At 41.2% G+C, this 14,530-nt stretch overlaps 1 protein-coding gene across 1 annotated transcript; it reads right to left on the minus strand.

Moving 5' to 3' along the window:
- Positions 1-12,006: 12,006 nt before the first annotated feature.
- SCGB3A1 (secretoglobin family 3A member 1) lies at positions 12,007-13,523 on the minus strand. The gene is made up of 3 exons (XM_019716941.2): positions 13,380-13,523; positions 12,530-12,825; positions 12,007-12,131 (listed from the first exon to the last, which is right to left on the minus strand). Exons 1-3 carry the CDS (start codon positions 13,432-13,434, stop codon positions 12,108-12,110), a joined length of 375 nt encoding a protein of 124 aa, XP_019572500.1. The 5' UTR covers positions 13,435-13,523; the 3' UTR covers positions 12,007-12,107.
- Positions 13,524-14,530: the final 1,007 nt, after the last annotated feature.

The following is a 14,530-nucleotide window of genomic DNA, read 5'->3' on the forward strand; positions in this document are numbered from 1 at the left end:
AGCAAACATTGTGTTGGTGGGGTTATACTAACTCATTAAATGTTTTACTTGTTACATGTATATTTTATTACATATAATAAACACACATACACATACATACTTTAAAAATGCATGACTTCCCAGCTCTCCTTCCCATTTGCTTTTTAGGAACTACTTCTATAATGAATGTAAAGTTTTATGTAGATGCCGGAAAAGTTATCTAAAATCAGAAAACAATTTAGATAAAATGAATGTTTGCTGAGATGTTTTTAAAGAAGGCATATTCTACCTATACCTTAATTTGTAATTTTATCTCTCTCTGTAACAGAAGTCTTGTTCTTCCTTATTGTCAAAAAGTACATGTAAAAAAGTTAACGAAGTTGCCTGTATTACTGTATAAATTCTCATTAATGTTCTTTAGAGGAACAAGTACCTAAGGAAACATGAACTGAAATATATTTAGAATAGTTTTTAGGTTTCAGGTAACAATGTTATATATACTGAGGATTCCCCTTTTGGCGTTGGAGTATTATTCAAGTTTAAATTGATTTTAAAACTAAGCTTTTGCAAATACTGTAAAGAAAATTTTAGTATAAGGTTATATATTAGAAGACTCTGAGAGAAGATAGTTTTTACTAGAATTTTACAAGAATTTGAGAAATATTTCTAAGTTAATTTCCTCCCAATAATAAAATACAAAATGTTCTAAGTAGATTTGTTCTTCAAATGAATCTAACTAACTAGTCTAAAGCTAGGAATTGGGAGACTGCTGGATTACAGGCCTGTAGACTGGTTTCTACAGTTTTCTTATCAGCGTTAACATTTTTAATTCAAACGAATGAGGTTTTAGTTTTCTCATTGTCTTTGAACTGCAAACTTCAAATCCCTCTAATCTATTCAAAAGCATATTAATTATTTGGGGCCTGTCATGGGAAACTTTGCTCACTACACCAGTTTGACCTTAATGCCAGAACCTTCCAGCCTTCCTAGCACAGTGAGTCTGAGCCGTGGTCCTGGAGATCCCACCAGCCTGGTGGCCTCGTCAGGTAGCGACTTCTCACTGCCAGCCCTGCAGCCCTGCTGAGTTCAGCATCTCTCCTTCATGGCAGTCCTGCTAGTGCCGGTCTTTTCCCAGCTTGTTGAAATTCTTAAACCCGGTCCGGGAGAAACATTGAAAAGGGGACCATGGTGTCCCCATCGTCCAGGTAGGAGAAATCTGCAAAATGCAGGACTTGCTTTCCTTTGAATATTCACACGATGCAGGTAGCCATCTGTCAGGCGGTGGTGCAGGAATGGGGTGTGGATGCCTCATCCTGAGCGTTAGTGGGGAGTCAGGATGTGTGCATGCCGGAGGACTTGCAGCCCGGAGAGCACTGGAGTGGCGGGAACCCCAAGGGTGGTGCCTTCTGAACCTTGAACCATATGCTCAAGTTGGAACTCCATCCTGTAGGTGGCGGTAAAGAGCCACACGGTTTTAAATGGGAGCAGCATTACTAGGTTAGTGCTAGCAACACTGGAGCATGGATTGAAAGAGTAAGACTAGTTAGCTGGGTTCTGGCGTGGTCCAGCTGACAGATGATAAGCTGAGGACAGCTTGCAGGGCAGGAAGAATAGAAAGGAAGGAGAATTTGAAGTTTTTGGGAAATAGAATCATTAAGAACCTTGATTCCTACCTCACTCACTTGTGGGAGAAGAGGCAGGTAAGTGTCTTTTGTTCAATCACTCATTGTTTCCTGATTCCACATCTCATGTCTTTACCAGCAAGACCCTAATTTTTTCTTCTATTGACCTGGCAAGAACACTAGGTCAAAGAATTTTGTTTCTCGAGGTGCATTTTAACTTCATTTCCCATTATTTTTCATTCAGATTTCAGTTTGGAAAGGAGATCCAGTGTGCCCCTACTAAATAGTTGAATAAATCCAGAAAATACTAAAAGATAGCATTTGATGCTAACTTAATTCTTTCAGCTTATTTCCTTTGGACTTTTTCATATTCTTCAAAATGGTTTAAGTGTAAACAGACTGCCCATCAGGGATTACTAGGTTAAACTAAGCGTTAGAAGGTACTTTAATAGAGCAACACACCACAAATGGAAAAGATCCAAGATTCTAAATCCAGTTAATTTTTCCCTCACGCAAAGGATTAGATGGTTCAATATGGTAGCCTTTAGCCACATGTGGATTTTGAATACTTAAAATATGATTAGTGTGACTGGAACTGTTTTTCTATTAAGTGAAACATTATTTTGATGGGACCATATTTCCCCTGATCTGTCACATTGTATAAGATGTGGAACCAGTGTATTGCTTGTTTATATTGCACATAAATGTCACCAGTTGATGTCAAATAATTCCACTCTAATAATGTTTTACTAACCAAAGTAACATGTGTTAGTTGAATATTTTATGCAAACAGCATGAGTGAACTGTACCTATGTAAGTCATAATTAGTATAAGTTGAGATAACATTTTAATATATTTAAATTATTTTCCTAGTTTAAAAAATAAGTATGGGCAAATTACTAAATTTAAAATCAGTTCTGATATAGAACTGAGCTAGTACCACAACTGGAAAAGCCTGGAATGCATATTGTGAATTTCATGAGGAATGATAATTGCAATTTGCTGCACCAGAGCGAAAGGAAAAATGTGGGGGAGAAACATAGTAAAGTGAACAATATTAAGATACATTTTCTTCAAATGCATATTGAATTTAATGTTTCCTCTCAGTAATTTAAAAAGAATTGATGAAATTAATCACCTGAAATGTCCAACAGTTTTTAAACAGTTTATAAGACGATAAGAGCTTGTATATTTAGCCAGTTATAAAAGTTTGTATTCCTGCATAGAAAAACAAAATTTTAATGACAATATGTTTTTTTTAAATATGGGGAAATTTTGTTGAAAAATTATGAGGAAAAGAAAATGTTTCACAAAAATGAAATTTCTTTAAGCTAACAGTTAACCTATAGAAGACAAGACCTAATATTGAAGATCAGTTGATTCAGAATTTGAAAACTTGGAAGTACTTGTTAGGTTTAGATGAGTTGTGTGATATGAAAGACGCTGCCCAGTTAGCACTTTGTGTACACCTAGTCTTAAAGGACTTCCACATTTACAAAGAAATGCGAATTCTCATCCTAAAATAAACAGGTATTTTTGCATCTTTCACACCTGCCAAAGAATTTCTGTTGGATGTGGGAGGTGGGCAGGGGAAGAGTTTCTATCACTACAAATAGTGCTCCAGCTATGTTAGGTCAAAAATTGGGATTTACTGGAATTTTTAAAGGTGCCTGTATTTCCCTTACGTTGTTTTACCTTATGATGCTTATTGAAAATTGTTGCACTCATTTCTCTGAACCAGACTGAAAAGTGTCACAGTTGTTAAAATTATTCAGTATATATAGATTCAAATCAAGGAACCATCACCAGTTTACGAAAACTGCTCAGAAGACTAGAAATAGAAGACAATTTAATGATAATTGTCTTTTTTACTAATGCTCATTGGTTGAATTATGAAGGAATTTTTAACAATGGCTTACTGTTCTATTCTGTTGATGTAAGAAATGCCTAACCTGTAGAGAATTTTTATGAATTTATTTGAGCCAAACTGACAATTGCTGGGAAGCGAGATCTCTGTGGATTGAGAAAATGCTCCAGAGAATGGTAGTTTGACAGCCTATTTTATATGATAGAATCAAAGGAGAAGACGGGGGGGGGGGGGGTACATGAAATCCATTGGTGGTAGATTAAGGGGGTGGGAGAAAGCAAACGGGGATCTCAAGGATTGGATAAAAAATTAAAACAGACACATACTTTTACATTGGTAGGTATACGATAGTTAATAACATTCAAAGCATATGGAAATGGTATTCAGGAAACAAGATAACAATGAGGGCCTCTGGTGGTCTCATGATCTGGTGGTGGTTATTCCCTGACAGATCTGGAAAAGGAGATTACTCTGACATTTCAAAGGTATGTTATCTTAGATGCAAAAAGACAATAGACAGGCTCACTTAAAGAATGACCTTTGTCAAGCTACAGGCCTGAAAGTGACTACCTGCCATGACTCATTTTTAGTTAGGGATCTTTATGTTTAAACCATCCTGTGTGATTAATTTCAGTCTCTGAGTTTGTAAGGCCCGCCATGCTGGCCTGAGCTTGTCAGGTTTAGCATGTGGCTCCTTTTTTCTCCACAATTCCAATTTAAGATTTTGCAACAAAAGGAATGATTGCCAAATATTCTGTAATCAAAAGTAAAACTTGTCAGGGTGATACACATTTTCTCATTGATCACACTGCATATGAATGAGCTAAAATTGAATTTATGTTGAAACTTCATAATACAAATCATGAATACTGATTTTTGCCCGTTTCCAATATTTACAAATTTTAATAGCATTTTGTAAATTGCTGCAAAAACTACAAGAAAAATTTGAACACTTGATAAGATTAGAGTTGCTTTTCAAATTATGCAAATACCTCTTTGAATTTGATGTTAATCTAAAGTTGACACAGAAATTAGTACTTGGATAAAAAAGTTCTTAACCTGGAGATAATTTGATAAGTTTTTACTATAAAGTTACATAGATTCATCTAAAAAAATTTTGATGTGGATCCAAAAATAGTTTTAATGATTTTTGATGATTTGATTCAGTTATGGGAAAATAGGTATATTTGGAACAATTTGGATACATAAATCTATTTTTTCTATTCTATTTTATGAAATTGAGTGCAAAATCATTAAAATGTTACTAGAAAATATTAATGCAAAAAAGTAGTAAAGGAAGAATAGAGAAAAAAGACATTGAAAAACTAAAATGACAGTCATAAATCTAATAACGTTAAATGTGAATGGATTAATCTAATAAAAGACAGACTAGACTGGATAAAAAGCAGTCCAACTATACGCTGTCTATGGGAGACACACTGTAGATTCAAAGATACAAATAGGTTGAAAGTCAAAGGATGGAAAAAAGTTTCAAGCAAACTTATAAAGTTTGACTAAACTAATAGACAAAATAAACTTGAAAACAAAAACTGTTTCTAGAAATAAAGAGGGTCATTTCATAACGATGATCAACACTAAACAGTGATAAGCAACTCCAAACTAGAAACTGACAGAATGGAAGGAAATAGACAATTGGACACTTCAATATCCCACTGTCAGTGGATAAAACAACTAGGCAAAAAGGAAGTAGGCTTGAACAACACTAAACCAGCTAGACCTAACGGACATGTATGGAAAACACTACCTTAATAACAGCAGAATACGCATTCTTCTCAAGTGCATGTATGGACATGCTCCAGTAGATTATGGGCGATACCATAAAACGAGCTTCGATAAGTTTAAAAGAATTGAAATTGTGCAAAGCATATTTTCCAATTATAAGGAAGTGAAAATAGAAGGGAAGTTGGAAATTTGGAAATATGTGGAAATTATACACTCCTAAATAACCAATGAGTCAAAGAAAAATATCACAAGAGAAATTAGGAAAACTTGGAAGTAAATGAAGACACGACATACCAACACTTAGGAGATGCAATGAAAGCAGTACTTAAAAGGATGTTTGTAGCTATAAATACCTGCTTTAAAAAGATCTCAAATCAATAACTTAACCTTCCACTTTAAGACACTGGAAAACAAAGAGCAAGGTAAACCCAAGCAGAAGGGAAACAGTAAGGATCAGAGCATAAAATAATGAAATAGAAAATAGAAAAATAGTAGAAAAATCAACAAAACCAAATCTTCGGAAAGATCCGCAAAATAGATGAGCCTTTAACTAGACGGAACAAAGAAAATAGAACAGATTACTAAAAGAGAAATGAAAAGGGGAAGGGGACATTGCTACCAACCTTACAAAATAAAAAGGATTATTATGAAATTCTATGGACAATTGTATACTAATGAATTAGATTACATAAATGAAGTAGACAAATTCATGGAAAGACACAAACTGTCAAAACTGACTCTTGAAAATTGAAAACCTGAATAAATTTATAATGAGTTGCATTCGGAATGAAAAAAACTACGGTAGTACCTTGGTTTTTGAACGTCTCCGTTGACGAACATTTCGATTTACGAACACCGTAAATTTTATGGATCTATGGTATCATTAGATAGTAAAATTCATGCTAAATTGCTGTTTTAGAGGTTGATTTTAAAGGTCTGAAATGGATTAATCCATTTTGGTTACTTTCTATGGGGGAACCACAACTCGGTTTCCTAACGTTTCAGAACTCTAACGGTCTTCCGGAACGGATTACATTCGAAAACCCAGGTACCACTGTATATGGAAAGAAAAGCCCAGGCCCAGATGGATTCACTAGTGAGTTCTATCAAATACTTAAGAAGAATAAATATGAATTCTTCACAAACTCTTCCAAAAATTAGAAGAGGGAACACTTCTTAACGCTATGAGGCCAATATTACCCTGATATCTAAACCAGACAAAGATATCACAAGGAGAGAAAACTACACACTAATATCGTTTGTGAATGTAGATGCAAAAATCCTCCATAAAATGCTAGCAAAACTGAATCCAGCAATATGTAAAAAGAGATTATCCACCATGACAAGTGGAATGTATCCCAGGATGCAAGTTTGGCTTAGTACCCCACTTAATGAAAGGACAAAGTGACAGGATCATCTCATTAGACACAGGAAAGGCATTTGACAAAATCCTACAATCCTTCATTTAAAAATAACAAAAACACCAAACTAGGAATGAAGGAGAACTTCACCCTGATAAAGGGCATTTATCAAGAATCCGCAGCTAATATCCTACTTAATGGTGAAAACCTGTAGGCTTTTTCCTAAGATCAGAAAACAGACAAGATGTCCACTCTTGCCACTTCTATTCAACATTGTACTAGAAGTTCTAGTCAGGGAAATTAAGCAAGAAAACAAAATAAAAGGTATCCAGATCAGAAAGAAGTGAAGTAAAACTATTTGCAGATGACATGTTCTTGATAGAAAATTGTAAGTAATCCACACACCAAAAACCCTGTTAGCACTGAGTTCAGTAAGGTTTGAGGATACAAGATCAATGTACAAAAATCAGATGTATTTCTGTTCACCAGCAATGAACAAACCGAAAACAAAATTAAGAAAACAATTTTATTTACAATAACATTAAACAGAATAAAATACTTAGGACTAAATGAAAGAAATACAAGACTTGTACACTGAAAGTTATAAAACATTGAAAGAAGACGTAAATAAAAAGACATTTCATGTTCCTGGATTGAAACACAATGCTGCTAAGAAGGTGATGATATTCCCCAAATTGATCTACAAATTGAATGCAATCGGTATCAGAATTCCACCTGGCTTTTTGTTTGTTGAAGAAATTGACAAGCTGATCTTAAAGTTCATATGGGACCCCAAATAATCTTGAAAAAAGCAAAAGTTGGAGGACTCAAACTTCCTGGTTTCAAAACTTACAAAGGTACAGCATTATAAGACTGTGGTAGTGGCATAAGGATGGCAGATCAATGAAATTGAAATTAGCGCCCAGAAATAAACCCTTACATTTACGGTCAGTTGATTTATGATGAAAGTGCCAAGACATCTCAATAGCGGAAAGAATAGTGTCTTCAACAAATGGTGCTGGGACAACTGAATGTTCACAAGCAAAAGAAGGAAGTTGGATCCCTACCTCTCACCATGTATAAAAATTAAGTCAAAATTAATCAAAAATCTAAATGTCGAGAGCTAAAACTGTTTTTTAAAAACCTTAGAAAAATACATAGATATAAATCTTCATGACCTTGCTTTAGGCAATAGTTTCTTAATAAGACATCTTAAAGCACAAACAAAAAAGTAGATTAATTAGACTTTATCAAAATTAAAAACCTGTGTTTCAAAGGAAAAAAAACGACCCATAGAATGGGAGAAAATATTAGATTTCCAAATCATATATCTGACGAGTCTAGTCTCCAGAATATATAAAGAACTCTTACCACCCAACAATGAAAAGACAAATAACCCAGTTTAAAAAAATGGGTTAAATATTCAAACGGGAGTGGGGGAGCAGGGCTCTAGAAGAGGGTAAACGGGATCTCATATATGGTGATGGAAAGAGAACTGACTCTGGGTGGTGAACACACAATGTGAGATATAGGTAATGTATTACAGAATTGTACACCTGAAATTTATGTAATTTACTAACAATTGTCGCCGCAATAAACTTTAAAGAAAAAAAAAGATTTGAAAAGACATTCTCCAAAGAAGAGTGACTTCTGGTGGGTATGGAATTTCTTTTTGGGGTGATAAAATGTTCTGAAATTAAATAGTGATAATGGTTATACAACACTGAATGGTCTAAAACCTCTGAACTCACTTTGAAGGGGTGAATTTTAATGTTATATGAATTATCAAAAAACATACAGAATTTTGTAGGAAGTCATCTGGGTTATTTGGTCAATATGTTCTTGAGATTCATTCATGTAAATGCATGCAGTTGTAATAGCTGTAGCTAATTTGTTTTCACTTTAGTGTTGTATGAATATTGGCATTGTATGAATATTCCAAAATATCCATTCGTCTCTGCAAGAATCTTTGTTTCTAGTTTTTTTCCTCTCTGCTCCCCTTACAAACCATTCTGCTCAGAACATTCTGGTTGGTGCCAGAGTGTGCGAGCTTCTCTGGAGTCTGAGTTCAAGGCCGTACTTGCTGGGTGGTGGGCGTGCTTGTGTGTGCTGAGATGTGCTTCTCCCTGTCCACAGTGTGTCTTCCCACTGACTCCCACCAGCAGTTCATGAGATTTTTTTCATAGTTCCACAACTTTGCCAGTGCTTGTTTTTGTCCAACTTTTAATTTTTGGCAATCTGGTAGGTATAATGGTATTTCATTGTGGTTTCAATTTATATTCCCCTTATTAATAAGAGGCAGGTTTTATTTTTGGCTATTTCAGGTTCCCCTTATTATGTTATGCCTAATGAGGATTTTTGCTGTCTTCCAACTGACTCATAATTCTTTACATTCTCAGAATACTTATTCTTTATCAGTTTTGTGTGTTGCATATATTCTCTGAGTTTCTTTTTTTCTTTTTAAAGATTTTATTGGGGAAGGGGAATAGGACTTTATTGGGGAACAGTGTGTCAATCTTAGTTGTGGAGGGTGCCGTTTAGCTTCAAGTTGTTGTCCTTTCAGCCTTAGTTGTGGAAGGCGCAGCTCAGCTCCAGGTCCAGTTGCCATTGCTAGTTGCAGGGGGTGCAGCCCACCATCCCTTGCAGGAGTCAAACCGGCAACTTTGTGGTTGAGAGTTCACGCTCCAACCAACTGAGCCCTCCGGGAGCTCCAGCGGCAGCTCAGCGGCAGCTCAACTCAAGGTGCCGTGTTCAATCTTAGTTGCAGGGGGCGGAGGCCACCATCCCTTGTGGGATTCAAGGAGTTGTACAGGCAACCTTGTAGGTTGAGAGCCCACTGGCCCATTTGGGAATTGAACCAGCAGCCCTCGGAGTTAGGAGCACGGAGCTCTAACCATTGAGCCACCGGGCCGGCCTGAGTTTCCTTTTAATCTTTCTCTTTTAAACTTTATATTTAGAAGTGTTTCTGACACACACTAAAGTGCAGAGAACAATTGAATGGATTCGATTTACCCATCACCAAGCTTTAGTTATCAGTTTTGACTCAACTAGTCCACCTGTTATGCACACACTGGGTTATTTTGAAGCCAAGTCCAGACATCATTTCAGCTCTAAATATTTCAATATATGCTTCAAAGTGATAATCAGTCTTAAAAAAAAATTATCAGTTTTCAAAGTCATGGGTTGATTCCCCTGTGTCCTCCAAAGATAACCATACAGAAGATTTTCCCCTGTATGGGTTTAGCCAAATTTGATGACTTTCATCCCTTGCGCTCATATTACTATTACTGATGTTCGAATTGCCCCATCTTTGGCCAGTGGGAGCTTTATTCAAACTGGTCCCCGTGTCTTTTCGGCACTCTCCTCATAGCCTTTGGCCACCTCCTCTATCCTGGTATGAAACAGTGTTTCAGGTTCATCTTTTATATTTGCTGCTCCAGACCTGGAACTGGCCATTGCTCCTAAGATTCCTGGTTCCTTTGGTGGGAAATGGTGTCTAGAGGCCCCCAGATGCAAGGATTCTCATTGCCACAGGATCGGTCAGCATCTAGGTCCCTTCACGAGACAGATAAAAGATTTTTTTCTCTAGATATAAAATATATCAGGCAATTATAATTATACTTCCAAGTTGATTGAGTTATAGGTTTTTATTTAAGCTTAATGATCTTATATCAGCATCTCATTTCAACTTTGTCAGAAATCTTGTTTCAATGACACTAACGTAATGACTCATTTGACATCACAGAATATGCAGAGAATGGCCTGATACAGCAGTGCCACCAACAAGAGAAGGTTGTTTTTACCGTTCTTATTGTTCTGTGCTGTACCCGCCCCCAGGAGGTAGAGTTAGAGGACTATAGTTCCATGTTACTTGGAACAGTGCCTATTGGGTGAGCACCATCACTGGAAATAAAGTTAAGGATTTTTTATAACTTTAATGCTTTTAAGGTTGCTTTAAAATTTTTTAATTTGGTCTTGTATCATGTAAAATCTTTATATGGTTACAAAGTCAAGTTGGCAAAAAAAAAAAAGATATTTAAAGAAATCTAGCTTTTTTTCCACCATATTCCCTCTTCTCTCAGGATTATGGTCTCTTTTCCCAGGAACCTGCAGGAGTGGGGGAGCGAGCCATTTCAGTTAGCCTTGGGCCTTCAAATGGTCTTCCTGCTCTTGTAAGCTCTCTGATTTCCCCTCCAGGATTTTCCTAGGAAGGCTCCCCAGGTGACAGGTAGCAGGGCCATCGCAGGATGGGGAACTTGCTCTGGCCCCCGAGCCCGCCATCACTTCCAACCACGTCCTCTGGCACACAAAGTTCTCCCAGTGATTCCAGTCAGTATTTTCACTCCGTGCATTAGCCAAGCAACTATTACCAGACACCCTGCAAGGAGCCTGGATATGTAATGTTGGGAGCAATTGGCCAGATGAAGTCATGTCCCCACTGCTTTCTTCAGGAGAGATGCATAATGAGTAATCTCATACTGCTTCATTTTTGTCCAGACACAGCTTTACACAAAGATTCAGAATCCTTGAGAATCTTGGGAGCAATGTGTCACAATGAGATTTAAATGAATCTGGATCCAGGTGGCCTCCTCCTTGTTCTAGTTTGACTATGAATGTGTCAAAACGACCAAAAATTAATCCCTGAATATCCTTATCAAAATAGGAACAGAAAAAGGCCAGAGCCATGTTTTAATAGAAAATAGATGAAAATGGATTCGGTTTGTCTAATGTGTTGATAGTGACGCCAGGGAGCCCCCTTCCAGGAGACAGAAGCAGAGGATGCTTCTAGGGTTGTATTGTATCAATGACCAAGAAGTTTGCTGGGCTGCTCTGGAGATGGATGTCAGCTTTCACGTTCCGGGCCCCCCCCACCAACCCTGGGGATCAGACCTCTGGTGGCATAGAAGGAATCACAGCCATGATGTTATTTCAGTGAAACCACAGGGAAAGCAAACACATCAGAAGACTCCCTGTGGCCCTCAACTCTGCCCCAACCAGGGCAGAAATCTAGATTAAGGGGGGAAAACAAACACTTTCAAATATCAGCAACAAATGGCTTTGTTTGTTTGGAGAGTTCTCGCCAATCTTCAATAGTTAGAGAATTCCCATAGTTCATAAACAACTACAGACCATAACGGGGAAAAAATTCCAAGTTGAGTTTTCAAATCGAGTCTAACTCAATACTTGCCTGATCCCTGTCGCCTTTACTTGCTGGTTCTATGCCACCTACCAAATGTCAGTAGTGTCTCCTCTCTCTCCTCTCTCTCTCTTTCCCTCTCTCTCGCCTCTCACACACAATTGGGGCACGTGGCCCTTCTGAGGTGCACATACCATGTCAGCCCTCCCCAGGACCCCCTTCCTCAGCACTGTGGGTCAGAGCAAGGGGAGGAACCCGACTGGCAATGAGGCAAGAAGACGTCAGTCAGCCCAAAGCTGCTTTTAACCATGTTTATTGAGAGGGGCAAGGGGTGGCGCAGGTCCCCATCCTGTAGGTGGCAGCATCTTTTCCCCAGGCAGGGATACTCTGGCCTCTGCTCAGCCAAAGAATGTCAGGGCCCCCTGGAGAGGAGAAGCCAGGCTTGAGTGTGTCCCCCTGAGAGCAGTGAGGGACCTTGGGGGAAGGCACAGTTTTCTCTCTGGCTGGGATCCTGTGCAGGTCATGACGCCTGCTCTGCTGGAACACGCATGGGCGGAATCCTCTTGACAGGTGGGTCCCTTTCTTACCACTCGGGCCCTCTGCAACCCCATGCCGGTCAGATATGGCTCACCCAGTTCCCACCCAAGGCCACTGTGGTTCTCCTGGGGGCAGGAAATGGCCCCTTGTCATGGTGCCGGGACCCCTGGGTAGGGTTTAGAAGAGTGGATGGGGTGCTTCCATACTGGGGAGGCCGGCTAGGAGGGCAGCACGCACAGGGGACGGGGGCGGGGAAGGGGGTGGTGTCAGGTGTCCCCTTTACCAGCAAAGACTTCACGGCCCCCACGGCCTCAGGGCCCAGCTCAGTCACACACTTCCTGGAACCTTCCACCAGATGCTCCACTGGGATGCCCAGGCTGGCCAGTATGAACGTCAGGGGGTTGAAGCCCCTGAAAAAGGGGTGTGCCACAGCCCCAACCCCGGCCTCCAGGGCCCCAGCTCCAGCCTCCAGGGCCCCAGCCCCCGCCTCCAGAGCCCCAGCCCCGACCCCCAGGTCAGGGGTGAGGACAGCTGCAACCGGGGCCACAGGCTTCGCCAAGTTCATAAAGAAGGCCACAGCTGCAAACACAGTAGAGAAGAGTTACCCACCTATGCCCAGGCCCCCAAGGAGAACTGCTGAGGACCCATCTCCCTCAGGAGGTGCCCAGGGCCTTGACAACCGGCCAGACCCCAGCTTATTCACTCCCTCCCTTGCTGACCAGAGAGCTGTGGCCCAGCAAGGAGCTGGCTGGTCAGGGGGTCTTAGGAGGTGGCCTGAGGGTGGAGGGAGGAGAGTCAAGCTCTGTGTGGGGTCCCAGGCAGGCTTCCCAGAGGAAGGGACACCTGGGTTGTGTCTTGGAGGAGGATGCAGGAAGTCGATGGATGTTCCCAGACCAGGCCAGTGTTCACACTAGCCTGAGGCTGGGAGGTCCTGGAGTTAGTGGGTGAAGAAGAGAACTGGAGCAGGCAAGGGCCTGAGAGAAGGCCTGCAGGCTGAGGGTCGAGGAGCGGGGCCCCAGAGGACTGGCTTGCTCCCTCAGGGGCACTGGATGGACGAGCATTTAGTAGCCTGGTGACCCAGGGACAAAGGCAGCAGGGTCAGGACAGCTGGAGTGGGGCCCGTGGGCACTCACCAGAGTGGCTGAGCAGGGCCACGCCGAGGACCAGGAAAGCTGCGGTGAGCTTCATGCCGGGCAGCAGCTCAGTGGATGCTCGTGGAACCAAAGACACCCTTTCTAGAGCTCGATCCTGAGGGCTTCATATACCCCATCCTCACCCCTCCCCAGGGCTGGGCCTCACCCACTCTGTCCTCCTGAGAAAGTCGCTGTTTGCTCAGCTAATAGGCACAGCCCTGGCCAACTTCCTGCTCAGGCCGGTGGGCCCTGGGAAGCCCATGCCCCCAACCCTGCCCGGTCTCAGCACTTCCTCTTGGCAGGGCCCTCCCTGAGTGCAGGAATGTGGCTGCGCTTTGTCTGCACCGGGCCCACCCAGGCCTCTGCCTTTCCCGAGAGCTTTCTGGCCTGGGTCCCCCTGGCCTCCTACAGTGCTGTGGGTGAGGAAGGGGCAGGGCTGTGACCCCAGGCCTTCCCCTGTTCCCAGCACCTGGAAATGTCATGCAGTTGAGTCCCCCTGGATCCTTCTGGTCCTGGAGAGGCCAGGGAGGTTGAGTGCTCAGGTCTCAGTCCTGGCCATCTCCCTGGTGGGGCCACGGGCAGCTACCCATGCCAACAGAAGGCCCTGGACATTTTTCCATCTTTGAAACCAGTCTTGACGCAGGAGATTCACATATCTGTCATCTGCAGAGCATGACATGGAGAACAAACAAAATAGCCTATGACACAGTCTTAGCAGGGGAAGACCTGACTTTTCAGGGAGAGTCTGGAATACCCACCCTGGGTTACAAGCAGGTCTTGAGCTTTGCAGCCTGGCAGCTCTTCAGGCCTCCTGAGCCCCTGAGACCACATTCACCTCTGCAGGGGCTTCCTGCTCTCCCACACTCAGACAGCGTGTGGCTTGTGTATCCGTGATCACACATGTGCACGTGCATGTGGTCTCCATTCATTTCTTAGATATTTTCCTTGACTGGTTTGGGAGGTTTGCATTATAAATGTATGTTTTGTTGGCCATTGTGGAAGTAATTTCAATAGGACATCCATTTTCAGCTTGTGAAAATTCACCTTCTAAGGAATTTTCTAGAAGGAAGCCTGCTCACAAGGCAGGGATAAGACGTCTGCATCACTGTGGGTGCAGCAGGGTGGCAGAGGCGGCTGCCCTGTGGCCACAC

This window comes from Rhinolophus sinicus, linkage group LG10, assembly GCF_036562045.2.
Source record: "Rhinolophus sinicus isolate RSC01 linkage group LG10, ASM3656204v1, whole genome shotgun sequence".
Classification (NCBI taxonomy): Eukaryota; Metazoa; Chordata; class Mammalia; order Chiroptera; family Rhinolophidae; genus Rhinolophus; species Rhinolophus sinicus.